The following is a 26,511-nucleotide window of genomic DNA, read 5'->3' on the forward strand; positions in this document are numbered from 1 at the left end:
GGGTTAATGTTTTTTAAATTTATTCGTTTTTATTTATTTTTTCGAATTGACAAAACAGCTAATTTAATTTTGTAAGTGTAATAGATTTCACGAAAAGTTTGTTTTCCTTATGGAAATAATAAAATCAAATAATAAATGATAAGAAATCAATTATCCCAGTGCTAAGTCTGTATGAAAAAACAAATAACCCCCTGGAAAAGAGAAAATTTGAAAACGAGGCCAAGATATTTGCCTGATACATTGTATATATTTTTTACCGAGTGTATAATTCTTCGATTTTTTAAAATTGTTATTTCTTCACAAAATTTTTGGTATAGTCTGTTAAATATAAGCTTTTATGTATGTATACTGGTATATAAAAGCAAATCATTTGTCATTTTATTTGTTGTTCGTTTGTCAACACTGTTGATTTAGGATTTTGTTTTAAAAGTCAACAAACGCATCAATCGAAACAAAAAGAAGGACAAATTTTTAGTTTAAGAAAGGGGGTAATAAAGCAACAAGTATTTTTGTTGTTGTGTGTATGTGTATGTATGAGTTCATGTGATATTTGACGCTCCTTGGATAAGAGAATGACAAAAAAGGATTTTTTTTAAGTAAGCATTTGTTGTGATGAAAGTAGAGACGACTAGAAGACACATGGAGCAGTGAAACAAGAGACTTTGAGCTGACCATTTTTTTTTGTGATGGAAAATTGAGACGAAGAAAATATATAATTTGAGAAGGGACAAAACATTATCATCAATACAAAAAACGGTTTAGAAAGGACAATTGTTGTAAGCGAATAACAAAGACAGAAAGTCCAGTAAAAAGAAAGCACAGAGGATCTTTTTTTGTGTTGTTTGGTATATACAGTTATTTGATATTTAATATATCCCAAAACTTAATACCCTCTTTTTTAGAGGTTTTGGACTGAACCATTATCGGCAATTTGATTGGTCACGTCCAAATACAAAAAAATTACTGTTCAAGAAATTTGAAACTGTGAAAGTCAATCCCCTCTGTGTCTTGGAAAACGTCACGAGTCCCTAAAAAGACTGCATAGAAAATACATCAAAATAAATATCATAAAAAAAAGAGAAGTTAGGGTAAGAAATAAGAGAAGATATTGTATGTAAAAAAAAGTGTGAATTCTGTGGAGAAATAATGAGTACCGCTACTTTCGATACTGCAGAAATTCAAAAACATGCTAATGTCGTTATGAACTATACTGCTGAGCAGATTGAATGTGTTTGTGACGCTCTTATACAAAGCCAGAATTATGACACCTTGGCCAAATTGTTGTGGTCGTTGCCTAGGAACGAGATGAACCATAGCAGCGAGTGTATATTGAAGAGCCGAGCTTACGTTGCTTTACACCAAGGACGATTCAGAGACTTGTATACACTCTTAGAAAGCCATGATTTCGATCCTGACTTGCACCCAGTAATGCAGCAAATGTGGCATGATGCACATTACCTAGAAGCAGAGAAAATCCGTGGACGACCGTTAGGCGCTGTTGAGAAATATCGAATCAGGCGCAAATACCCATTACCTAGAACCATTTGGGACGGTGAAGAGACAGTTTACTGTTTCAAGGAAAAGTCAAGACAGGTGTTAAAAGACTGGTATGATAAGAATAAGTACCCTACACCACAGGATAAACGTATTTTAGCTAAACGTACAGAGCTGACTTTGGTCCAAGTTTCAAATTGGTTCAAGAACAGACGACAGCGTGATAAACCGAACGGCGAAGGAGAAGAAGAGAAGATTGGGAGGTAGGTAATATATCATTTCAATCTCACCAGCACGTGCCAATATTTTTCGTTTAGAATTTCTTCTTGAAAAATGTAAATTCGCTAAGTGCAGGTCAGTAGATGAGAAGAGGATTCTAGCTCACCTCACACTACTCCCTTGTAACTAGGATAAAGCCAGTTGACCCCCCCAGTTGAATTTTACAAATGAAATAAAAACAGTTACTTTTAAGGGCCATGAGGATTGCAAAAGATCTGATCGAACCCAAAAAAACAGGGGTGTATTGGCTATGTAGTTAATTTTAATTAACTTTGATTAGTCATTGACTATAAGGATATTTTCTTTCGGCACGGACCTTTAAAGACTTGTGGAACATTTAGAACCTTATTGATTACTTTAAAGCCATGAGGGAGGTCCTGATAATCAATTGTTACAAAAGAGACCACACCCTTATTGAATTCTTTATGCAAATTTTAAAGTAACACATGTTTTTAAAAATTTCACTTCTGTGATATGATGAGTTTTCAATATGTATTGCTTTTTATTTGTTGAAGAGGATTAAGGCGAAAGTGATGGTTTTAAAGCTTCAAAGCCACAACCTCAATCTTGTTGATTTAACAAAAGTAATGTACGTTCTAACATGAATAAGAGGCTGGTCTGGTATTTGCAATTCAAATAGAAGATGGAATTCACCTTATGGCCTTGAAAGCAGGAGGATATGCTTAAAAGATATTAAACTCTTTTTTATTACAGACCTTAAAAAGTTCATAAGTTTTACAAGGCCTGCCAGAGAAAGTTAAAGGCCATTGGAACTTTCGAAAGGTCATTTGGACTATTGCAACAACGCAACTTTTATTCATCTGGAGAAAAAGGAGAGAATTTGCTTTTTTTTTAAATCATGTAACCCAAGTTTTTATCTTATATCCCCAGAGTAAATTTCGACCTCTTTTTACCAAATTTCATCGGGATAATCATAGCAATCAATTCAATGAGATAATTGATACAGGGGTTGATGTAATTGAAAAGCAAAACAGAGAAATTAACCATTACTACAATTTGATACAGGGATGAAAGTATAATCCCAGCTAATCACACAACCCCTTCTCACAGATCCACTGGGACCCCTTCCCACTGGAAAAATTGGCCAAAATATTGTCTCCGATGGAAAACTATCCTCCAATTTTTATCACCACTGAAAATGATCAAATAAACCAATCCTCACTGTAAAGTATTATGCTATTTTTCCCATCCCCACTGAATTTTCTGACTTGAAAACACACGAATCATGAAATCCCCAGCCATAAAAAATATGGGAATATCAATCCCCATCGACCAATCGAGTTTCAGTCCGTTATTTTTATCCACACTGGCAGAAAAAACCCTACCGGGTCTATGAGAAGGGGGTGTAATGACAAATTCGATAAGTTTTTAGATCAAACAAAATTTTATCCGGTTTGTAGTATTTTGTCACAAAAATTAAATGAATTCGGTAAGGGATTTAAAGTTCAATCAAAAATTGATAATTCACGATTCCATCTAACTCAAGTTTGAATATATCTTTTCAACACCAATTAAATTATAAAGTAAAAGTAAGTTCATAACTAAAAAGAATTTCCAAAGATTACAAGGGCTTTTAATCTCAAAATAAACATTTGGATTCATAAAATAAATATAACATATAACCGCCTCCGTTAATCCTCCGGTGTGATCATCAAAACGAGACAAATTTTGTGTAGAATACCTTCGTCCAATGTTTATTTTCTTGAGTAGGTATATGCCACATTGCTATATTTTGATTGAAAACTTTTAATTTTGTCGAGAGGGCTTTAAAAATAAAGTAAGTAAGCACTTAAATAGAAAAACAAAACAAAGACCAATGAGTCGCCATAAACAATATTATTAGACGGTCATTCAGCTATTTGTGCAGCAATATCATTTGCTACTGTATTTATTGAATGAATTGAATTAGTGCCAAGACTTTTAATAATGACAACCCCTCTGGGTGAATAATCTATCTTGCTTTTTATTTGTTTTTGATTTTGATTTGAACATTTGTTGGCTTTTTCTATCTCAGAGCGAATTATACTGATTTGATAATTTTAATTAACGGTACTATACTTACAAATCCAGCCCAATTCCTCCAACCATAACATATTATAACATTTTGCCACAAAATTCTATTTCCCCGACCTTACAGAACTTTTCCTTATATTGTAAACGTTTTCAGTGTAAGCAAACATTACTTACAAGGTCTTAAAAACTAAGTAAAGGGAAATCCCCATTCCTGAGTAAAATTTCACACACTCCTGTGTCACAGACCCGCTGGGACCCCAGCCCACTGGAAAATTTGGCCAAAATTTCGTCCTTAATACTGAAATTACCCCGAAATTTCAGCCCCATTGGATACATTAAATGAGTTCATCCCCATTCAAATTTCATTGTGAAAAATTGCACTCCAAAACCATCCCAACTTGATTTTTTATAAGCTTGGAACAATAGAATCTCTATCACCATTGAGATAACCACGGAAAATGTTTTACCGGGGCTGTGAGACAGGGATGTTTTCACATACATTTCAAAAATGCTTTGAAGGAGGATTTATGCTCCTTAAGGTTATTTGAGACAGGGGCATACACTAGTTCATACGCCGATTCGTCAATTAACACTTTCTTTTCTTGTGTCTTATAATTTATAGATCCATCAGTGTGGAGCCATGGTCAACCTCATTGAACGTTCCCTACCTTAACAACAACAACAACACCACAAACAACAACAATAATAATTTACCCAACAACAATTATCTCATGTCTACTACAAAAGACAATCTGAAAAATTCCAAAACGAATGTTGGTTATCCAGATACGGTTTCTGTACATCCACACGATGCAGTCAAACAATCACCGTCATATTTCCCTGACATAAGTTGCTCGATGTAATTTGGTCGTTTGAACAACACTTCTCTGAAATATACCAGAAATATGATTCATCCATTTTTATTGACTCGATAAATTTAAATGTTGAATTAGACGAAAAAATTGTATTTGGCATAGCAATGGTTTTTTTGTCTTATGATAAATTTCATGCTGGATACTTTTCTTGGTGATGTTCCTAACTGGAATAAACAATGTTGTTTCGATATAATGTGATGGGTGTTGTTCTGACCTTTTCGTGACAGCTCAATGGACGTCACATTAGAGGTGCCCAGGGACAAGCATCGTTTCTGAATTGTAAAGTTTCAGAAAAGGAGAACATTTATAACAGGTATCTTGAGGTACCAAATGATTCCCAAAGTAAAAGAAGAAATTCAACAAATTGAATTTTTAAATGTTTGTGACGTAGGATTTTATTAAGTACTCAAAGAGTCTAAATAGCGGTTAATTAGGATATAAATATTTTTTTCGTTTAAATAAGATAATAATAATAGCAGATTGCTTTGTAAGTATCGCATAATTATATCATTAAGAATCATCGCAGAATTTTATCATATTTTTAGCATTTTAGGGCTCACATTGATTTTGATATTATTTTTTTGGGTAAAATGTATTTTGTCTTGAAGAGACACTATATGGTAGTAAATATAGTTTTGGGGAATTTAAGTCTGTAAATATTTAATAGATATTATATTAAGGAATAATACTTGTTTTAAATTGTAATTGGACAATCCACCCTTATCTGACAACAAAACTTGTTGTGAGGTAAAACTTTTCCTCACAGCGAGGATATGATTTTCCATCGTAATCCCAATGGGGAAAGAGATTCTATTGTTTCAAGCTTAAAAGGATTCAATTTTTTACAATGAAATTTGAATGGGGTTGTAGTAAATTTCCCAATGGGGCTGACATCTTATGTATTTTCAGTACCGGGACGAAATTTTGGCGAAATTTCCAGTGGGGCTGGGGTCCCACCGGGTCTGTGACACAGGGGTGTGCATAGCACTACTTCGTCACATATCCTTACTTCGTCTCCTATTGTTATTTTCTCTTTTACGTCATAATATATGCATGAATAATTGCATAAATTATTTCTGATTGATCTTGAGATTAGAGGTGGTTTCTACTTGCTTTTTTTTATTGTATTGTTCTGTAACACCTTTATAGCTGTTGAAATTAAACAAAAAAATTTGCTCTTTCATGTGAAGGTGTTAATAAACAAATGAAACAAGAAATAGTCTATGGTTGATCTCTCTTTTTTTTAAGGTGTTAACAAACAAACTTAATAAAGTGAATGGATGATCGCTTTCTTGTTCCGTCTAGCAAAAAGTAAAGGTTGAAATCTCAATGTCTGAACCCTTTTTTGATCAAAAACTTTATAAAGAACATACTGTATACGGCTTCTAAGAAGCGGCATACAAGAAAACTAATAAAATAATAGAATCGAATTTGATGTTATTTTTTAAATAATTTTAAATAAATTAGTTTTCACAAATCACTATCAGTGGAAGTTTAAAAAATCGAATTTTTTTCAGCTAGTTTCTTTAGTATCTCTAAAAGTAATGATAAAGTCTCCTTATAACAAGTCAAAATGTAGAAGAAAGAAGTTTTTTGATACATACATCAACCAGGTCACAATTTCTGGGACACTTTCGTCTTCGACAGATCACTCTATCCTATCCTGATCACGGTTGGGTTCCCTTAAAATCGGTCATACCGGTTAAAGATCGCCGTAAAAATTTCAATAATATTTTTAGGGTTAAGATTCAAAAGAAAGAATACCCTAAAGATTAAAAAAAATTGAATATTCTTAACAAATCTCAATAGAAAAAGGTATATCTCATTCTGTCTCGTCGGGCGTTTCGGCCACAAATGTACTAAAAGTGCAAGTTAGCAACTCCTCTTCACCTGAACTTTCAATATAACGTAAAACTCTTTAAATATCGAAAACATTTTTGGACGACTAATGGAAGTGACGAGAGCTTTTAATGAAAGATATGATTAAGTAACATTTGGTGGGGTTTTGTGTGAAAAATATCTGAATGTTTAAGGAGTAAAGAGTCGCGACCAAGTAGTGTTTGGTGTTTTTGATCCAAACTATGAACATTTCTGATGAGGAAAAACGCGCGACGGAGTATTGTTTGGTTTGTTTGATCAAAATTATGAACATTTCTTATGAGTGAAAAGGCATGACGAAGTAGTGTTTGATGTTTTTGGTCCAAAATATAAAGATTTATAATGAATAAAAAGGCGTGACCAAGTAGTATTTTGTGTTTTCGGTCCAGATTTGGAATATTTCTTATGAGTAAAAAGGCGTAACCAAGTAGTGTTTGATGTCTTTGGACCAAACTATGAACATTTTTTATAAGTAAAAAGGCGTGGTTTATGATCCAAATAATGAACATTTCTTATGAGTGAAAAGGCGTGACCAAGTAGTGTTTGATGTAAACATGACCAATTAAGGATAAATTTTTTTGACTAATCTGCAAAATCTTACTTTCAAGTCATGTGACCAAGTAAGGATAAATTTTGTTAAATTATCTGCAAAATCTAACTTTCAAGTCATGTGACCAAGTAAGGATAAATTTTTTTGACTAGTCTGCAAAATCTAACTTTCAAGTCATGTGACCAAGTAAGGATAAATTTTGTTGACTTATCTGCAAAATCTAACTTTCAAGTCATGTGACCAAGTAAGGATAAATTTTTTTGACTTATCTGCAAAATCTAACTTTCAAGTCATGTGACCAAGCAAGGATAAATTTTTTTGACTAATCTGCAAAATCTTACTTTCAAGTCATGTGACCAAGTGAGGATAAATTTTGTTGAATTATCCGCAAAATCTAACTTTCAAGTCATGTGACCAAGTAAGAATAAATTTTTTTGACTTATCTGCAAAATCTTACTTTCAAGTCATGTGACCAAGTAAGGATAAATTCTTTTGACTAATCTGCAAAATCTTACTTTCAAGTCATGTGACCAAGTAAGGATAAATTCTTTTGACTAATCTGCAAAATCTTACTTTCAAGTCATGTGACCAAGTAAGGATATATTTTGTTGACTTATCTGCAAAATCTAACTTTCAAGTCATGTGATCAAGTAGGGATAAATCTATTTGACTTATCTGCAAAATCTTACTTTCAAGTCATGTGACAAAGTAAGGATAAATTTTGTTGACTTATCTGCAAAATCTAACTTTCAAGTCATGTGACCAAGTAAGGATAAATTTTGTTGACTTATCTGCAAAATCTAACTTTCACGTCATGTGACCAAGTAGGGATAATTTTTTTTTTCAAGTCATGTGACCAAGTAAGGATAAATTTTGTTGACTTATCTGCAAAATCTAACTTTCAAGTAATGTGACCAAGTAAGAATAAATCTTTTTGACTAATCTGCAAAATCTAACTTTCAAGTCATGTGACCAAGTAAGGATAAATTTTGTTGACTTATCTGCAAAATCTAACTTTCAAGTCATGTGACCAAGTAAGGATGAATTTCTTTGACTAATCTGCAAAATCTTACTTTCAAGTCATGTGGCCAAGTAAGAATAAATTTTGTTGACTTATCTGCAAAATCTAACTTTCAAGTCATGTGACCAAGTAAGAATAAATTTTTTTGACTAATCTGCAAAATCTTACTTTCAAGTCATGTGACCAAGTGAGGATAAATTTTGTTGAATTATCCGCAAAATCTAACTTTCAAGTCATGTGACCAAGTAAGAATAAATTTTTTTGACTTATCTGCAAAATCTTACTTTCAAGTCATGTGACCAAGTAAGGATAAATTCTTTTGACTAATCTGCAAAATCTTACTTTCAAGTCATGTGACCAAGTAAGAATAAATCTTTTTGACTAATCTGCAAAATCTTACTTTCAAGTCATGTGACCAAGTAAGAATAAATTTTTTTGACTTATCTGCAAAATCTTACTTTCAAGTCATGTGACCAAGTAAGGATAAATTCTTTTGACTAATCTGCAAAATCTTACTTTCAAGTCATGTGACCAAGTAAGGATAAATTTTGTTGACTTATCTGCAAAATCTAACTTTCAAGTCATGTGACCAAGTAAGAATAAATCTTTTTGACTAATCTGCAAAATCTAACTTTCAAGTCATGTGACCAAGTAAGGATAAATTCTTTTGACTAATCTGCAAAATCTTACTTTCAAGTCATGTGACCAAGTAAGGATAAATTCTTTTGACTAATCTGCAAAATCTAACTTTCAAGTCATGTGACCAAGTAAGGATAAATTTTTTTGACTAATCTGCAAAATCTTACTTTCAAGTCATGTGACCAAGTAAGGATAAATTTTGTTGACTTATCTGCAAAATCTAACTTTCAAGTCATGTGACCAAGTAAGGATAAATTTTTTTGACTGATCTGCAAAATCTAACTTTTCAAGTCATGTGACCATGTAATGAAAATTTTTTTGACTAATCTTCAAAATCGAATTTTTAAATCACGTGACCGTGTAGTGGGAATATAAATTTTTGTGAAAGTTTTAAAGAACTCTTACGCAATGAATGGTGACCAAGTAAGGATAAATTTTTTGACTAATCTGTGTAATCTAACTTTTAAATCACGTGACCGTTTAGTGAGAATATAAATTTTTGCTAAATTTTTAAAGAACTCTTACGCATAATGCATCGTGACCAAGTAAGGATAAATTTTTTTGCCTGATCTGCGAAATCTATCTTTCAAGTCATGTGACCAAGTAAGGATAAATTTTTTTGACTGATCTGCAAAATCTAACTGTCAAGTCATGTGACCAAGTAAGGATAAATTATTTTGACTGATCTGCAAAATCTAACTTTCAAGTCATGTGACCGTGTAGTGGGAATATAAATTATTGCGAAATTCTTAAAGAACTCTTATGCATTGCATCGTGACCAAGTAAGGATAAATTTTTTTGCCTGACCTGCGAAATCTAACTTTCAAGTCATGTGACCAAGTAAGGATAAATTTTTTTGATTGATCTGCAAAATCGAACTTTCAAGTTATGTCACCAAGTAAGGATAAGTTTTTTTGACTAATCTGTAAAATCTAACTTTTAAATCACGTGACCGTGTAGTGAGAATATAAATTTTCGTGAAATTTTTAAAGAACTCTTACGCAATGCATCGTAACCAAGGATAAATTTTTTTGACTGATCTGCAAAATCTAACTTTCAACTCATGTGACCATGTGTAGAGCATCCGTGCATGCGTATTATGGTTTCTTCGAGATATTTCTTTAGAATTTCAATCACGATTGTTCATCGTGCACTCACTCTTCAAAATGTTACATGTATAGTAGTGATTTGATTGGTCAGTTAAAAAAATGTATAATGTCAAAATATGTCTTTTATTTACCTCTGCGCCCATCATTTTCACACCTAACGGTAATTATTTTATGTATTCTAGAAAAATATATCTGTCAATCAATTTTCCATATTTTCCCATTCAAAGATATCTGTCAATCAACTTCTTAGCTTGCATAATAGCATATGTTACGTCATGTTTAAATGATTAACAATAATCTAGTAGAAACCATGTATATTCAGCTGCTTAATTTTTAAGCATAAATTATGACGTAGAAAAGAAAATAACAATAGGAGACGAAGTAAGGATATGTGACGAAGTAGTGCTATGCACAAGGGGTGTAACAATGTATGTTACAACACCTCTGCAGGACAGCTCTGGTTGAAATTCTTCTCACAGTGTGGATGAAGATTTTCATCGAAATCCCAATGGGGATAGAAATTATATTGTTCCCAGCTCTAAAGATCTAGTGAAGATAAAAAAATCAATTCCCCAGTTGGGCTGAAATTGTGAGGTATATTTCCGACCGGGGACCAAACTTGTGCGAAATTTACAAGTAGTGGGTGGGGGGTCCCGCCGGGTCTTTGACACGGAGCTGTTATGTGATTTTTGTATTAGATATAACATAACACCATATGCGTTGCTCTAAAAAAAGGTCCAAAATAAATGCTCTTACAAGTTACAAGGGCTTGTTCCAATTAGGTGCTGATGCTTAACATGTGATTGGAGCCTCTCCCAATGGCCTTTGAAGCTCCACTCTACAGGGGTGACTTTTTTAAATTTGACCAGAAATAGTGCAACCAGCAAAAATTTCTTCGAAGTGATTAACTTTCTTTTCGCCTGTATTAACGTAGACGCTCTAAACCTTGTAGGTACAGTTTTGGTAATACTTATAAAGGAAGTGTCTTCAGGGATTGAGATTTCTGCATCTTGAATCAATATTTTCTAGTTTATTAAAGGTCACGTGTGAAATTGGTGCTAACGCAGATGATCGATGTTCTTTTGTTTTCTCTGTTTTGAACTTACTGGATCGAACAAGCATCCTTTGACCTCATCATTTAATTGGCCAAAATTTTTAGTCGGCCCTAATTTTAGTCAAGAAGCCAAAATTTAGTCACTTAGGGCCGACTAAGTTTTGGCTGATAAGGTATATGATAAACACTTAGTCAGGGTTGAAGAGCTTTAGACAGGTTTAGTTGCAAAGGTTAAATAGGGGTGCCAGGTCTTACCAGATACTTAAAGAAGTTCCCTTCTATGTGATAAAATCGTTCTACTTTTTTGTACTTTTCATTAATTATGTTAGTCTAGCGAGCTAGACGACTAATTTATACATACTAGTAGTAGAAATAAAGCAAAAAGTAATGAAGGGAACAATTTTAGTCGTCTAGAAACCTTTGTGCACTAACTCCAAACAAAAGAAAAGTGTCAATATTGCAATTATAACTTTTTCCCGCTCAAAAAAAATCTTGAAAAAAAAATATGTGTGGATTTGTGTATTGAAAGTTTTTCATTTGAGTTGATTTTGTTTTGAGAGCTTATTATTGCTTGATAAATTGTTTTCTCGCTACGCAAGTTTCTGCGTAGCTAGCCGGGGGTATCTATAAGGCTGGAACACCGGATTCTTCCAGTCGTTTATACAAACTAAATCCCGTATTATTATTATTAGTATTGGTTAGTATTAGTAACGACTCCAGTCTATAATTATGTATGTTTAGATATTCTCCACTTACATTTCGGGCACCTTCTTAGCATCAGTTACTTGCTAATTACAGCGTTGATCAACCAAAGAATTCAGGAAGTATCAAACAAGTAGTTACCACCACAGGGAGCCTAAAGCTCCCGAGGATGGCATTCATAGCTTCACGCATAAGGAAGTTGGGCAAACATCTCATAATTTTGCGCGCGTTTTTCAGTATTTTAGTTCCGCTTAACGGTAGCATTCTTATCTTATTCTTGTCTCTCTATTGTTTTACAATCATCAAAAAAACTTTCCGCAGTTATTTTGATCTGATTACTCATTTTGAAATGGATAGTTAATGAATCTAAGGAAATTCCCTTTTCTGGGAAATTCCCTTTTTATACCACAAGTAGTTATTAAGCGCTCTTCATAGGTTAAAAATATTACCCTATTCATAGTATTCAAACAGTTATGTTGCTAAACGTGTACATTAGTAAAATAACATATGAAGAGCAGCATTTACAGAGAAACGCTTTTTATAGAAAAAACCAGTAAGTCATAGGATTCCGGCTGTGCTGCTCTTAGTTTTATATGAGTTTTTCAGGCTTTAATATCAATATTAATGAAAATGGAAACCTGTACTTCTCAGTAATTTCTGAAATCTAAGGCTTTGATTCTTCTTAATTTGTTCTTAGGTTTTGGCCAAATTTCAGCCTCGTATTCTTATGAAATTGTTCTTATAAAAAAAGTGTAAGACAAGGCACGGGTGTCACTCTAAGAAGACTGTAAATCACTCCCTTGACACATTTGTTAGCATTTGAAAGAATTTTGTCTCAGATGAGAGGTCACTCTTAACAAAAATTACTGTAGGGCTAAGATCATTCCTTATGAATGCAAATTCAACTCTATGTGTTCGTTTTGCTGCGGTGGCACCTTAATGAAAGTTATGGCTAGTGTAATGGAATAGCAGAACAGAACACTTTTGTCTCTTTAGTGTGCTGGAATGATAGCTGTAGGTACGGTATTTTATTATCATTATGGATATACCACAAAAAACTAGACACCCCACTTTTTCTCACAAACCGAATGGGACCCCTTCCCACTGGAAAAATTGGCCACAATATCGTCCCCAGTGGAAAATTAGATCCTAATTTTATCCCCGCTTAAAATAACCAGATAATACAATCATCACTGCAAAATATTGCGATATTTTTTCCATCTCCACTGAATTTTCTGGCTCGAAAACAATAGAATTCAAATCCCCAGCCATAAGTAAACATTGAAATATCAATCCCCATCTAGTTTTAGTCCGCTATTTTTACCCCTACTGGCTGAAAAAGTCCCACCGGGTCTGTGAGAAGGGGCTGTAACTAGCTTTAAAACTTTGAAATAATGCTACAATAATCTTCGCTTTTTATGTAACGGCCATTTCCCACCTTTTCGATGGCGTTCCGCCACACTTTTTCGCTCTTTACGTCATTTCAAAGGGTATATTCCTCCAGCATTGTGCGCTAATTTTGTCTGTACAGCTTTATTTTAGAGGGTTTTAGTTGTTAGCTGAAGAAAATGAAATTAAAAGAAGAATCAATCTAAATAAAGCATTGTTTAATTTTGATTTGTAGAAGATTAAGTAAAATCTTTGAAACATTCAAATTTTGCTCAGCTTGCTTTTTATCCTCTCCTATCAGCTAGTAGAAGTAGACCGTAGTAGGTTTTCCAAAAGTATACGAAAATATTGTAAAGTACAAAGGGAAGAATTTTCAATTTTTCAAACACGATGTTTTGTTTAATTCAAACGCAGTTTATCGTGTTTCGAACGACATTTCTTACGGTTAATTTAACGTTCGGAAACGCTTCAATGCGAAAAAGAAATTTACTCACTCTGCGCATGATTTGTGGAGAGGTACCTCACTCTACTACAAGCAGCTGTGCAACGAAAAAGCTAGATTCTGCAGAATTTATCTCTATCAGCTATTTTTAAGATTTTTTGCAACTTGAAAAAATTAAATTCGAAATTTATTGAAAACATGTGAAATTTTGAAAAATAAAGCAATGCGTCAAATAAATTGTTTGTTTCTGGTTATGGACCTTTGAAAATATGTTTTTGGTGACAATATTTTGGTGTAATGCATTGGATTAAACTCTTTCTTATACCATGGGTTTTTCTCCTGATTCTCAATGGTAGGTTTTGTGTTTCCAACATAAATTTTTACTGAATTACGTAACATTTGCTATTGTTTTTCATCATGATCAATTTAGGGCACGTGACTTTAAATCCTACTCATTACACAACGACTACTGTAATCAAACTGGCTGACCATAAAGTAAAAGAAGGGTATCAAGTTGTTTCAAAGTTATTTTTCAAATGTTAACCATGCTTTGTTAGACGGAAAGATGAAAGATTCGTGAAAAGAGTTCGATTTTAATTTTCAGCCATTCCACAAACTTCAAGCTCGTGTACTCAACAGAAACGCAATGCTTTCAAATTCAACCTACTTGGACATACAAGAAGTAAAAACAAATGTTACCAACGTTGCTGTCAAAGGGAAGGGTGTCATTTACCGATCTTCTCACCCACAACACACCAATGTTTTGGTGTTACCTGTGCACATAAGCAATTATGTCATTTTATTGGAAATCAACTAAAAGGTTTTGCAGGACATCGAGTCGATAAACGGTCTCTGGATTCACAAATCGAGTCAAATGAAAGTCGAGAAGAAGGCAAGTATTTCCTTTTTGTCTGTTTGTATTTTAGCGTTTCTAGATTTCTTAAAGGTTTTGATTTTAAGTAAGAGTGATATCGTTTGCTTACTCGTCAATTTCAATTTTCAAGGTTTTTAAATATTTCCCGTTTTCCAAAAGGGAAATATTTGTTAAAACGGGCTTTCTTCAGGAGGTTCAGATGTTAAAACGCCTTCCGTACGCCCTGACTGACGCCCGTTTTAGCGCCTAAAGAAAGTAAATGTGATATCTCTTTTGTTGCTACTTGGTACTTTATAAAATTGAAGGCAATATACCTTTCGGTAATTAGTTCTTAGAAAGTAAACAAAGGATGGCGAAAAAGATGAGCATATTTATTTCTATTATAAGCATCTATAAGAATCAAATCAATATCTCTTGATTGAAAGCAATATGCCTTTCGGTAATTAGTTCTTATAAAGTAAACAAAGGATGGCGAAAAAAATGAGCATATTTATTTTTATTATAAGCATCTACTTTATAAGAATCAAATCAATAACTCTTGATTGAAGACAATATATCTTTCGGTAATTAGTTATTAGAAAGTAAACAAAGGATGGTGAAAAGGATGAGCATATTTATTTTTATTATAAGCATCTACTTTATTAGAATCAAATCAATAACTCTTGATTGAAGGCAATATATCTTTCGGTAAAGTTCTTACAAAGTAAACAAAGTATGACGAAAAAGATGAGCATATTTATTTTTATTATAAGTGTCTACTTTATAAGAATCAAATCAATTTCAGAATTTTTGGCGTTTTTACTGTGATAACATGTCAGCGATAACTTCTCTTTTTGAGATGTGAGCGACCGTCTATCCCATGTCATCTCAAAAGTAAAGTTGAAACCAAGCTTTCTTCCTCCGACTTAAATTTTATCGATAAAACGAATTTAAAATCTACACCATGCGTTATTTTGCTTACTTAGAGATATTTCGAAAGGAAGCTCTGCGGGGCATTCTTAAATCTTAGCGACAGCTACTTGCTAGTATATGTCAATAATGACCTTCATTTTTAAGGAAATATTTAGTCGCAATTTTGCGATTCTTGTTGAAATTGAATTGACACAGATGTGGAGCAAAACTGACCAGAAAGAGGAAAAGAAAACATTTTTTGCTTATATCAGCACAATATAACAATAGCAAGACACTGTCCCGATATGAAATGTGTGTCTGATATGAAACGGAAACACTTATGTAAAGATAAAACCTTTAATAGCTATGCTTGAAGCTCTTGTAAAGGAGAAGAAACAACGTCAATCTCGCCTAGCTTCTCATGTATAGTTTTACACGGGCGTGTGTTTGGTGTGTGATGTGCCACAAAACTACAAGAAAATTACTTTTTTCTTTTCTTCATACAGTATGTGGCCCCCAAAACGGCGATCAAATTTGAAATTTCTCTCAAATCTAGAGGAAAAGAGATTTTACAAAAATTTTTGCTACATGAAAATCTTTAACATCTCTACTTTATTTCCTGGAAGTTCTTTTTCAAAATTTTTAATTTCAACAATATTTTTCAATCGCTTAAAGATAGGTAGCTTTTTTCTAATGGCCCCCAAAACGGAGGTTTGAAATTTTAGCGATTTCTCGAGATATCTTTAAGATATATATACAAAATTTTGACCATAGTTTTGAAATATGATTTAGAGGGTTTTGGGCATAGATTTATTTGATAAAATTTTTACAGTATACCCCTGGTTGTCAAAATGCAGGTTTGGGGCCCCCAAAACGGTGGTGTAGTTAAAATTAAATTATTAAGCCCAGTGGTAATAGGGGGAAAAACTATGAACATATTTGTGTTTTCCCTTAAATTTACGACCCGATGGATGTAAAATTTATGATTTTTATGAAATATTTCAAGATTTTCGATATTACAAAGTCCAAACTGAAAATTTAGAAATTTTCAAATGAAAATTTTGATTTAACAACGTCTTAATCAAGTTTTTGAAAACAAATTTCTTTTGAAAATATTTCCATTCATGTATGGAATAAGCTGTGAAAATTTTAGAAAAACAGCTTAACTGAAACTGAAAATATTAAGCTTTAAAGATATTTTCCTCCTATATTTTGGAAAAAATAACAGAATTTGCCGGTTTTGCTGATTCAGTGAAAAATTTTATATATAATGTTAATTTTTTGTTATAAACTATTAACTCAAGGTGATAGGAATAGAATTCCAAGATTTTTTGCTTTTTCTCATATTTAGAATTTTCGGTTTTGTCCTGATTCTAGGGCTCCAAAAATACTGGTTGACCTTCAAGATGCTATATCTTTTACCCAGCCTCTAAAGTCACAGATGTATTTGCATTTTCTGAACAGCAATAGGTGTAGAAACTTTCCTATACCCCGTTTTCATAACTTATTTTCAATATCCAAGGAGCTAGAGTGAGTTATATGCAATTTTTATCCAATTTTGGTGTTAAAATATTTCCTTTAGACGCAAATATGTTACTTTGAATCTGTCTCAAACCAGCAAAAACATGCTCATTTTTAAGTATAACCATCATTCTTTCAAAATAAACAAAAATCGTTTAATGCTGATAAATCTGCAAGTCAGAATCTTCATTTTAATGAAAACCTCCGTTTTGGGGGCCGTCTCCGTTTTTGGGGCCATATACTGTAGATTCATCTTAACTTTTTTTTCTAATTGATCTATTTGATACTCCTGAATATCTTTTCAACAAGCACAAACCCACTTTCGAATTCGAACCCCGAAGTTACAACTTTTTTGCTTCAGTTACAAAATTTTGTAGACTTTACTTAAGTTTTTTCTACTTCGTCACTAACACCCCTGTCTCATAACCCCTTTAAACTTTACCTTTTTGCCACAACAGGGATGAAAGCTTCTATTGAAATTCAAACGGGTATAGAAATTCATAAAGATATAAAATGTTCTCAACGCAAGAAGTGCAATTGGGATGGTTTTAGAGTGCACGAAAATGGGGACGAAATTTTGGCCAAATGTACGAGGGGAACCACCGGGTCTGTGACACAGGGGTGTTTACCAACTCAGTTATTTCTCTTGTACTAAACAGACATTGGCATTGAAGACAATGAAATATATCACGGAGACTTTGGTGAAGACATTCTCAAAGAAAGAAGCGTTTATGAAGAAGATAAAAGGAGAGACATTATTGACGATACACCTTCAGAACAAGAACCAGATGAAATCTCTAATCAAGCCTTAGACGAAAGAAGAAGTTGCCCTAATGCTAAATTCCATCAAACTTTAATCCCCAGTCGACGTCGGGGCTTCAAATTCCATCAATTTCACGGCCATTCGCAATCTTTGGGTGATTGTAGTCGAAGATGCTGTGATAAAGAAAATTGTGTTTTATCGTTTCAATTAGTATCAAGTTGTTTTGGCATTCTTTGTAATGATGATAGTAGAAGTTGTCATACGAAGAAAGACCATCTACCTGGATTGAGCTTACTCTTCACACATATGAAAGGTTAGCACACTCATTCTTTACATGATTTTTTTTATAAGAGTAAATTTTGCCTCAGGCTGGGCTGCTCTTATTTTTTTGAAATTATAAGGCTTAAATGCTTTTAGGATGTTTTATATCTGTACTTTTTGAAATCTGAGGCTCAGATTGTTCTAAATTTGCTCTTAGGTTTTGGCCAATTTTAGCCTCTCTCGTGTTCTTATGAAATTGTTCTCTGATAAAAAAGCATGTACTTTCAATTTTACCCTGCTTCTGGATGTCATTTGAGATCGAAACCTGGCATCATTGGTAAAGGTTTTCGTCCTTATCGAAGAAATATTAAGACATTCTTCATACTCATTGGCATTAAGAACTTCCTTACAAATATGGAAGGTATCAATTTCTATTTACAATTACGATTATAATATTAAAGTCGACAATTTATTCACTCTTTTAATAGATGCAATTCTTATGGAACCGATTTCACACCATCGGCGAAAGTTTGAAAGACCTGCCGTCGAACGTCAAAGTTCTTTGGAAGACAATGATGAAAGAGATTACTCGCATCATAACGACGAACAAGAACAAGAACTATTGCATGGATTAGAAACCACCTCACCAGAAAGAGATTTTGCACCAATCCAATATTCTAACAAAAAACACCATCACCATCACCATCATCATCCATCGAACAATGTTTTCTCAGTAGAGGATGATTCTGCTTTTCAACATCAATCACATCATCATAAACATGCAGAACCTTTGAGAGATGATAATAGCTTTGGTGAAGATGACGAACCAACTATGGTAAGGTTTTCTTTTCTTTTTGCAGCAATCATGTGTCACATACCCGGTTGGACCTCTTATAGACTTTTTCATAAGTTAAGTGACGAGCAACACTTACCTCGAGCTTAAAAGAAGCTAACTCTATGTATAAAAGTAACACATTGAGACTCGCGGGTCTTAGTAGTTGTTTCTAAAACGTGGAAGTTGTTGCACTCAAAATGATTTATGAAAAGGCCTATTCTAACTGGAAATATAGATGGAACTAAATGGCGGACCACTGATGTATTTTTGCCTCCAATTTTAAAGGTTTCACTATAGGATATTTTATTCATTCTTACCATAGGTATTGCCAGACCGGAACAAACATCACGATTACAGTGGCGTGGACATGCACGATGATTTACAAATGTTGTCCAAAAACCAAGAACATGGCTCTGAACAAGAATCTATCGGTGCAACACTCTCCCAAGAGAAGCATAAGATTGAAGCAATCAGCGGCGATGGAAGTGGAGAAAGTGAAACCAATCAATATCATGCAAACTCGACAACAAAACGAATGACGAGGAAGCATAAAAAATCTAAGAAAAACAGCAAAGCAATGACAAAATTGGGTAGTAAGTCTCCAAAAGAGATTGAAATGTCAAAGAAAATTAAAACATTGGAAGCTCAGTTGAAAAAGAATGGCGCTATTGTCAATTCAACAAATTTTCATGGTTCCAACGAGTTAGGATCAGGATCTTCGGATTTTGAGTCTTCAGGGTCCGGAAGTATTCAAGATGATGAAAAACACGTTAAACATTATCAGTCTTTGAATATAAAGAAGACGAAAACACCAATGGCAAATTCGGAAAGTCAGGATTCTAAACGAAGCCGTATTACCAAACCAAAGAGTAAAACCGAAGGGAAGGAACACTATGGTCATAAAGAAGATATCTTCAAAGAGTTTGAGAAATCAAAACATAAAAGCCATCATAAGGAAGCGGTTTTAAAAGAAGTGAACAGATTAAAAGAACTTGAAAATGAAATCAAGCAACAGGAGGCAGTCGTACGAAAAGAAGATGATGAAGATGATAGCTCTGGTGATTCTGAAGGCTCTGGTAATCTAATGAAGATACTACCAACAACAACTACTACTACTACTCCCAAACCAAAGCATAAAAAGAAGAAGAAAAAGTTGAAACCTCTTACTACGACGACCACTATTCTTCCGACGACCACAACGACCCCAACAACAACAACCTCAACAACAACCACAACGAAAGAGCCACGTAAAGTTGTCGATGTCTTGAAATATCAGCACCATGCACCACGCCCAACAAAACCAATCTCAAGAAGGAGAAACCATACAGTCCACAACACGCCAACACCCCACCATAGAGCTATCACGACCAGTACTCCAATACTGACGACGACGACAACCACACGTCGACCACACACTACTAAAAGGAAAACAACAACCACATCCACAACAACAACTTCTACAACAACCACTCCGAAAACAACACATACCACAACACCGTACGTCATTCCAACAGTACAAGTGGACGATATAGACAACTCCAATACACAGAAACCAAATGATCGCACAACACATAAAACATCAATGAAACACTCGCAGCAATATGATGAAGAACAAACATTACAGGACCTTTCAAAGCCCAAGACAATGAAACATTTGAAACCAAAGATACCAAGTTTGAACATTGATGTCGGTGACGATGATGTAGATTCTGACAATCAATCGACATCTTCAAAAATAAACAAAGATGTAACATCAAAACACTCGAAAAACACAGAGAAACAATATCAAAGCTCACCAGCCATGAAAAATACTCTGAAACAAAAGCAGAACAAAGAGGAGCTTTTAACAAAAGGAAGACTTTTCACGACAAGGAAAACAACGACAACAACCTTACATAAAACGAAAAGACCTACTACGACAACCACATCAACTACTCCAAAAACAACATTACAAATTCCAAAACAAAAGGACTTTTATGACAAACCTGATGATCCATACGGTTACCCTCCTTACCAAGAAGATGATAGAGCTTCCTCCTACGCTTACCCAGAAGACCAGCAACCTGAGTACCCGTCCAGGTATGGGGGTTACCCCCCACCTCCTATGTTCAGTAGGTACCATGACGGCTACAATGAATACAGAGAGCCACCACCTTATCCACCCTGGCGATCACCAGAGGAAGGTGCAGATGATAGAACCCTACAAAGGGATCAACCGGGACTCACAGGCGGTAATCCTCTAGATCCATCCTTCAATCCATATAATCTAGGTTTCGATGCCAGTAAAGGAGCTAGTCTACATCCTGGTGCAAATAATCCACAAGGTAGAATATCACCACCCAATCAACAAATAAGTGCGGCTCAGAATCAAGGGAAACTACCGCAAAACTCTATGAATGATCATGTTAGAGCTCCAATTCACAATTTTGGTGATTCTCCTCCTGAACCTTATATTATACAGCAATCACATGGACAGGATAGACAGGAGAATCTACAATCACCTCCAAAGCATCCCGAGGAACATCCAAAAGAAGTCCAAAATGATTCTCCACACCATCAAGAAAACCAGCATCATCCAGAACCAGAAAAACAAAACATGGCAACTAACCAAACACCACATCATGTCGATATCGGCGCTACAACTCCTGAAATCCACAAAGAAAACAAAACAATACATAAAGAAGAACAACTACATCAAAAGCCTTCGAAAATCACTGAAGAAAATGAGCATGTGAATAACAACAAAACGAAGAATCGAACACAAATCTCACTAAAAACTAACTCTAAACCTTTGAATAAAACACAAAACATTCTTCATAAAGAGTCACCAAAGATCAAAGAAAGTCCACAAGAGACGATTAGCAGAATCTTAGGAGACGTAAATCATATCTTAAACCAAACGAAAAATGATAAAACAGTTACGGTTGACAAAAAACATAAACCTTTAGATACAATCCACAATATCCTGGGTAGCAGTTTGGATAAATTTTTCAAAGATAGTGAAGAGAAATATAACAACAAGCACATGAAGAATGAAACTGGAGGCACATCATTTGGCAATCACCGTAAAGATCGACTTGATGAATTTTTCAAGAAAGCTGAGATAACTAATGGTAAGTTGCTAGAATTGTTCTTGAACGCTTTAACTTTCTTATACCACCCAAGATGTTTATGTTTTCTTTTTGATGTTACACATTCATAGATTCATAGCCAATTGTGATTAAGCTATATACGTCGACAGGGACGTACATTAACACCCAGAGGGGGGTACTAGGGTTGGCGGATGACGGATATGTGCGGATGGGACCACCAAAAACCAACACTTAGAGAGACTTTCTTACAATTTTTTCACTTGAAATCAAAAAAAATTCTTAAAGTCGTGACCCTTAGAGAGACTGGTTTTTGCTGAAAAGGTGGCCCTTAAAGAGACCTTTTTGAAAAATTTTCTTCGATTTTTGTATAATTTTTTAACTTGAAATCAAAAAATTTTCTAAAATCGTGAATTTTCCGACCATTAGAGAGACTAATTTAAAACTTTCTGATTTTTCCGACCCTTAGAGAGACTTTGAAGGGTGACCCTTCCTGTCTGCCATTACCCAGCACTTATTTTTGCCTAAGTACCCCCTCCTCCGGATTAACACCCAAAATATGTCTATTTTCCGAACCTAAAGCTAAAGGCTAATTAAAGCTTTTAAAATAGAATCGATGAAATTATTTCATCATTTTGTACACAATTTAGCTAAAAACGTGAGCACGATCCAAGGTGTGAAAAAGAACCATGTAGAAACCAACCCAATCAAACATAAAAATGAAACCACCGATAAAAATAAAGGAATGGTTTCTCCTACGTTGAGACACACAAAGAATGAAACACTCGGACACTTCAAAGGTCAGTGACTTTAGATTATTCCTACCTGGACAAGAGAATCGACCGCGGAAAACTGTCCATAACCTGTCACCATCTTATCTGGCACCCAGATGGTGAAATTTTCATCCGACACGCTAAAGCTCTGAAGGTCGGGAAAACTTTCAACATCTGGAAGGTTTACATTACGGAATTTTGCGAGACCGCGTCAAGAAATTTGCAGTGGGAGGTCTGGTAACCCAGCCCTCGCTTTCGGGGATTGGTGGGTCCAACCGAAATATTTATAGGTTTACGCACAAGGACTGTTGAACCCGACTGGGAGTGCGGCACATCAAAGGCTGAGTATCATTCCTCTCCGATGGGAAATTGGCCCGCTCTTTTAGAGCTTTAGCGTGGGCGGCCGCCAATTCGCCATCGGAATATCAGATAAGTCACCATCTAACTTCAGTCAGCCGCGAAAATGAGTTATTTTTCAACTGTAAAGTAGTTAGCATGAAATAAACTAAAAATATTTTAAGTGATACCACTTGCTTTCAAAAATTCCACAAATTGAAAGAAATCTAAATGCGCTTCTGTTTTAGTGACATACCGTTAAGTTACAGCAGGGGGTGAAAATAGAAGGGACCCTTACACTGCTTTTTTCCGGTCAAGTGTCTGTAACCCCCATTGTTTGAGTTGATAATGTTATTGTTCTATAAACAGCCTTCTATTTTCACCCCCTGGTTACAGTCTATTGGTTACTATTAGAAATGTTTATTACGTAAAATTTATCTTCCAGATTGCGCTATCAGGAAAGATCTACCGAACTACACATTTCAAAATCTTGATCACGTGGGTTACAAATACAAAATGACTCGACCAATGAGTGTGAACGATTGTTTAACAAATTGTTGTCAACACGACACATGTCACGTGGCCTTTCATCAAGATGAGGTGAGCGTTTAGAATTTATAAGTTCTGATAATTTAGATTTTACATTAAAGAAAAGTTCGGCAGATATTGGCGAAATTCTCCAATCCCTGGAGGTGTCCGAATTTGCCTGGAGGTGTCCGAATTTGCCTGGAGGTGTCCGAATTTGGACACTCTTATTTTGGTCTGATATTTGTCTTTTTCAAATTGAGTGCCTTCGCTTAAATTTATCGTTTTTTATTCAATCATAGTCATGCTACTTATTGCAATGTAGCGACCCCGCTCTATGTAATGCTGTAACACGTACAAAGAAGAAAAGTCGAGTACTGTACCTCAACAAACCAGCCTCAACCCGCAATATAAAGCCAAAGTTCTGTTTAAAACAGAATTCAGGGGGTATTGTTTGGCAGCAAACACCAGCTAAATTAAACACCACTCAACCATGTCCAAGAGAGGCTTCTGGAGAAGCAAAACGTATGTGCGATGAACATTCAAAATGGTTGTCACCTGATTTCAGTGGATGCGTTTCTAAAGAGTATGCTCAAATTAAGGAGAAGGTATGTATCATTTATGGGAAACTGAAGAGGAGTGGTTATATCTTATAGGCGTAGCGAGATACCCTGCACAATTTATGGATAAGAGCGGTTTTTGCGACACTGTAATTATTGTCTTTGTTTTATCAAAAGATAATGAATATGTCATAAACGTCTGCACTCCCTCATAAATTTTGCAGGGGATCTCGCTTCGCCTATGTCTGCTCTACACTTATTATCTATTATTACAGGATCGGGCTTTTCATATCGCTGTCCGTGGTGCGTTATGTCCGTTTTAGAAGAAGCAGAACCTTGTCATTTTAGTTTTATCTTGGAAGAAACGGCGCCTTGTAACTTTGCTGCGACAATCATTCGACTATTGCAATGTCGATAGGTCTTTGTACCGTTTTGGCTATCAGCGGTATAATTAAAGCTCCCAAAACGGTCAAACTTTGTTAAGAGTAACAACAAAGTGACGGCGTGTTTTGGTCATAGGCAGACAATGTCCCGAAATGAAACATGTGTCTGATATGAAACGGAACACGTTTGACTAACAATAACAATATATGTTTGTAAACCTGATGAATACTAGGCTACGTCATATCTTTCTTTCTAAAAGCCTAGAGCTGTCTATTGTGTAGACTAGATGAATACCTCCACTAAGGAGGTCGAAATATTGTTTGAAATAAAATTTATATGAAGAATGACCATTTGAAAGAACGTGCATAAATGATAACAATGTATCCATAATTTTATTCTTCAGACCAAGCGACTTGGTTATTCACTCAGTGCGACAGACTTGATTGATGAGCTTGAACAAGTGACGAGTGAAACCATCGACAATTCTCTTATCTTTGGTGGGAATATCAAAATGGCCACAGAATCACTGCTCCAAATATCCAATTTTCTAATGAACAATCAGAAAGAAAATTTCAACGACAAAGGATTGAAGGTTAGTATTTTGCTTTACATCCAAATTTCTGTCCTTTCTGGGCTTTAAACTAAATGGTTGACCCTTATAATCCGCAACATGATGCTTTGTGGTCCTGAAAGGGTTTAAATACAAACCTCTGGACTTTTAGATATAGTCCCTGAACACTTTGAAAGGGGTATAAACCTAATCATATAGAACGATTGTAAATATAAGCTTTCTAATGATATCACCTACCTTTGTCTAATTCTCAAGATTGAATAAAATAAAAGAGGTACCATGAAGGATTTTTAGTTAAGAAATACGGCAGAGAGGTGGTTATTAAAACTATTTCACAATTTTGATTTCAATTTCAATTTCAGGGAGCTACGAAAATCATCAGTAATCTTCTGGATGACGCCAACATTAACGAGTGGAATAATATAAAGGTACATTGAATACATGGGGAATCATTTCCGTAACTGAGAAGCTACATTGGCTAATCCTATGGCCCAAAGATTTTTATAGCATTTCTTATTTCACTGGCTGCGTTTAGACCAGCCTGGCATTTGTAATTGCTTGCAGTATTCTTTTGAATTCTATTGTTCCGCGCAATTGTTCGGTTTGTCAAATGCCTAATGATGCCAGCGTGTTGGCATTTCGTTGGCATTTGAAATGCCATTTTAAGCAAAGGAATCCCCTTTTCTGGCATTTCAAATCAAACAAAGGAACCAAAACAAAGGGAAAAAATGACATTTTTGATTTTTTAAAGTATTTGCACGTTTTTTATTCCGTTCTTTTTATAGATTGTAAAATTTGCAAGATTTGCCATAGCCTAGCCCTACGGCAAAAGGTTTTAGTCTTAATGACTGCAGTTTTTGAGAAATTCCATGCTTTTCATTGTTTGATCTGTCAAAGTTGAAATTGAGGGAATCACCTTTTCAGTAATGACTCTAAAAAGACGATTCCTTAAATACCATGACAGAAAATACAATGGAAAAGCTATTAAAATCGAATCCCTCATGAGCAAATGCCAAATTACAAATGCCAGTTGGTCTAAACGCAGCCACTTATGGTAAAGCCAAGTCGGTGCGATTGACCCACTAATTGAATAAGTGCTTAGTGGTATCCTTTTAACCATAGTCATTATAAAAACACTGGTCTGAAGACTTTCATCTCTTTTTATTGTTAAAAGATGGAGCTTACGTACCTAAATGGATTTATTTTGCAAACTTTTTAATCATGTGATTAGAAAAAAGATCAATCTCAAGGGGAGATTTTGATAATGTGATCAAAAAGTATGCAAATCGCAACTTGTCTTTTGTTTGTAAGCAAAGAAAATTGAACAAAAAGCTAAAACAATACATTGCCAGACCGGTGGTTCTTATAATGACTATGCTTTAACTAGATAGATAGCTGAATTGGCTCTGTTCACGAGTGGTAACAGTATAGTATAGCATAGGGGGTCAGGTGACACATGACACCTCTTGGAATCGAACCTGGACTACTCGCTTGGTAAAACGCCAACCTGATCGAAATACGGGCTAAATTCAGAATCATTTTTAGGAGAATCAATGTCACAACAAAGTCATGAAATCATTAGATAAACTTGGTATATATGCAACAAAGAAATTACCAGATGATAACAAGATCAAGACCATTGTCACCAGATCAATACGTTAG

At 34.7% G+C, this 26,511-nt stretch overlaps 2 protein-coding genes across 2 annotated transcripts in view; both read left to right on the forward strand.

Moving 5' to 3' along the window:
* Positions 1–340: 340 nt before the first annotated feature.
* LOC136818013 (homeobox protein six1-like) lies at positions 341–5,387 on the forward strand. Its single transcript, XM_067074382.1, has 2 exons — positions 341–1,757; positions 4,430–5,387. Exons 1-2 carry the CDS (start codon positions 1,147–1,149, stop codon positions 4,668–4,670), a joined length of 852 nt encoding a protein of 283 aa, XP_066930483.1. The 5' UTR covers positions 341–1,146; the 3' UTR covers positions 4,671–5,387.
* An 8,155-nt stretch (positions 5,388–13,542) lies between these two features.
* LOC136818002 (uncharacterized) overlaps positions 13,543–26,511 on the forward strand; it is a 28,426-nt gene continuing 15,457 nt past the window's right edge. Inside the window, exons 1-11 of the mRNA XM_067074371.1 lie at positions 13,543–13,818; positions 14,071–14,358; positions 17,412–17,828; positions 18,265–18,611; positions 18,934–21,724; positions 22,351–22,500; positions 23,255–23,409; positions 23,637–23,942; positions 24,682–24,870; positions 25,212–25,277; positions 26,395–26,506. Coding sequence (XP_066930472.1) covers positions 13,764–13,818; positions 14,071–14,358; positions 17,412–17,828; positions 18,265–18,611; positions 18,934–21,724; positions 22,351–22,500; positions 23,255–23,409; positions 23,637–23,942; positions 24,682–24,870; positions 25,212–25,277; positions 26,395–26,506 — 4,876 coding nt within the window. The 5' untranslated portion in view covers positions 13,543–13,763. The remainder of the gene's footprint in view (positions 13,819–14,070; positions 14,359–17,411; positions 17,829–18,264; positions 18,612–18,933; positions 21,725–22,350; positions 22,501–23,254; positions 23,410–23,636; positions 23,943–24,681; positions 24,871–25,211; positions 25,278–26,394; positions 26,507–26,511) is intronic.

Source organism: Clytia hemisphaerica, unplaced genomic scaffold, assembly GCF_902728285.1.
Source record: "Clytia hemisphaerica strain Z4C2 unplaced genomic scaffold, Clytia hemisphaerica genome assembly, whole genome shotgun sequence".
Lineage (NCBI taxonomy): Eukaryota > Metazoa > Cnidaria > Hydrozoa > Leptothecata > Clytiidae > Clytia > Clytia hemisphaerica.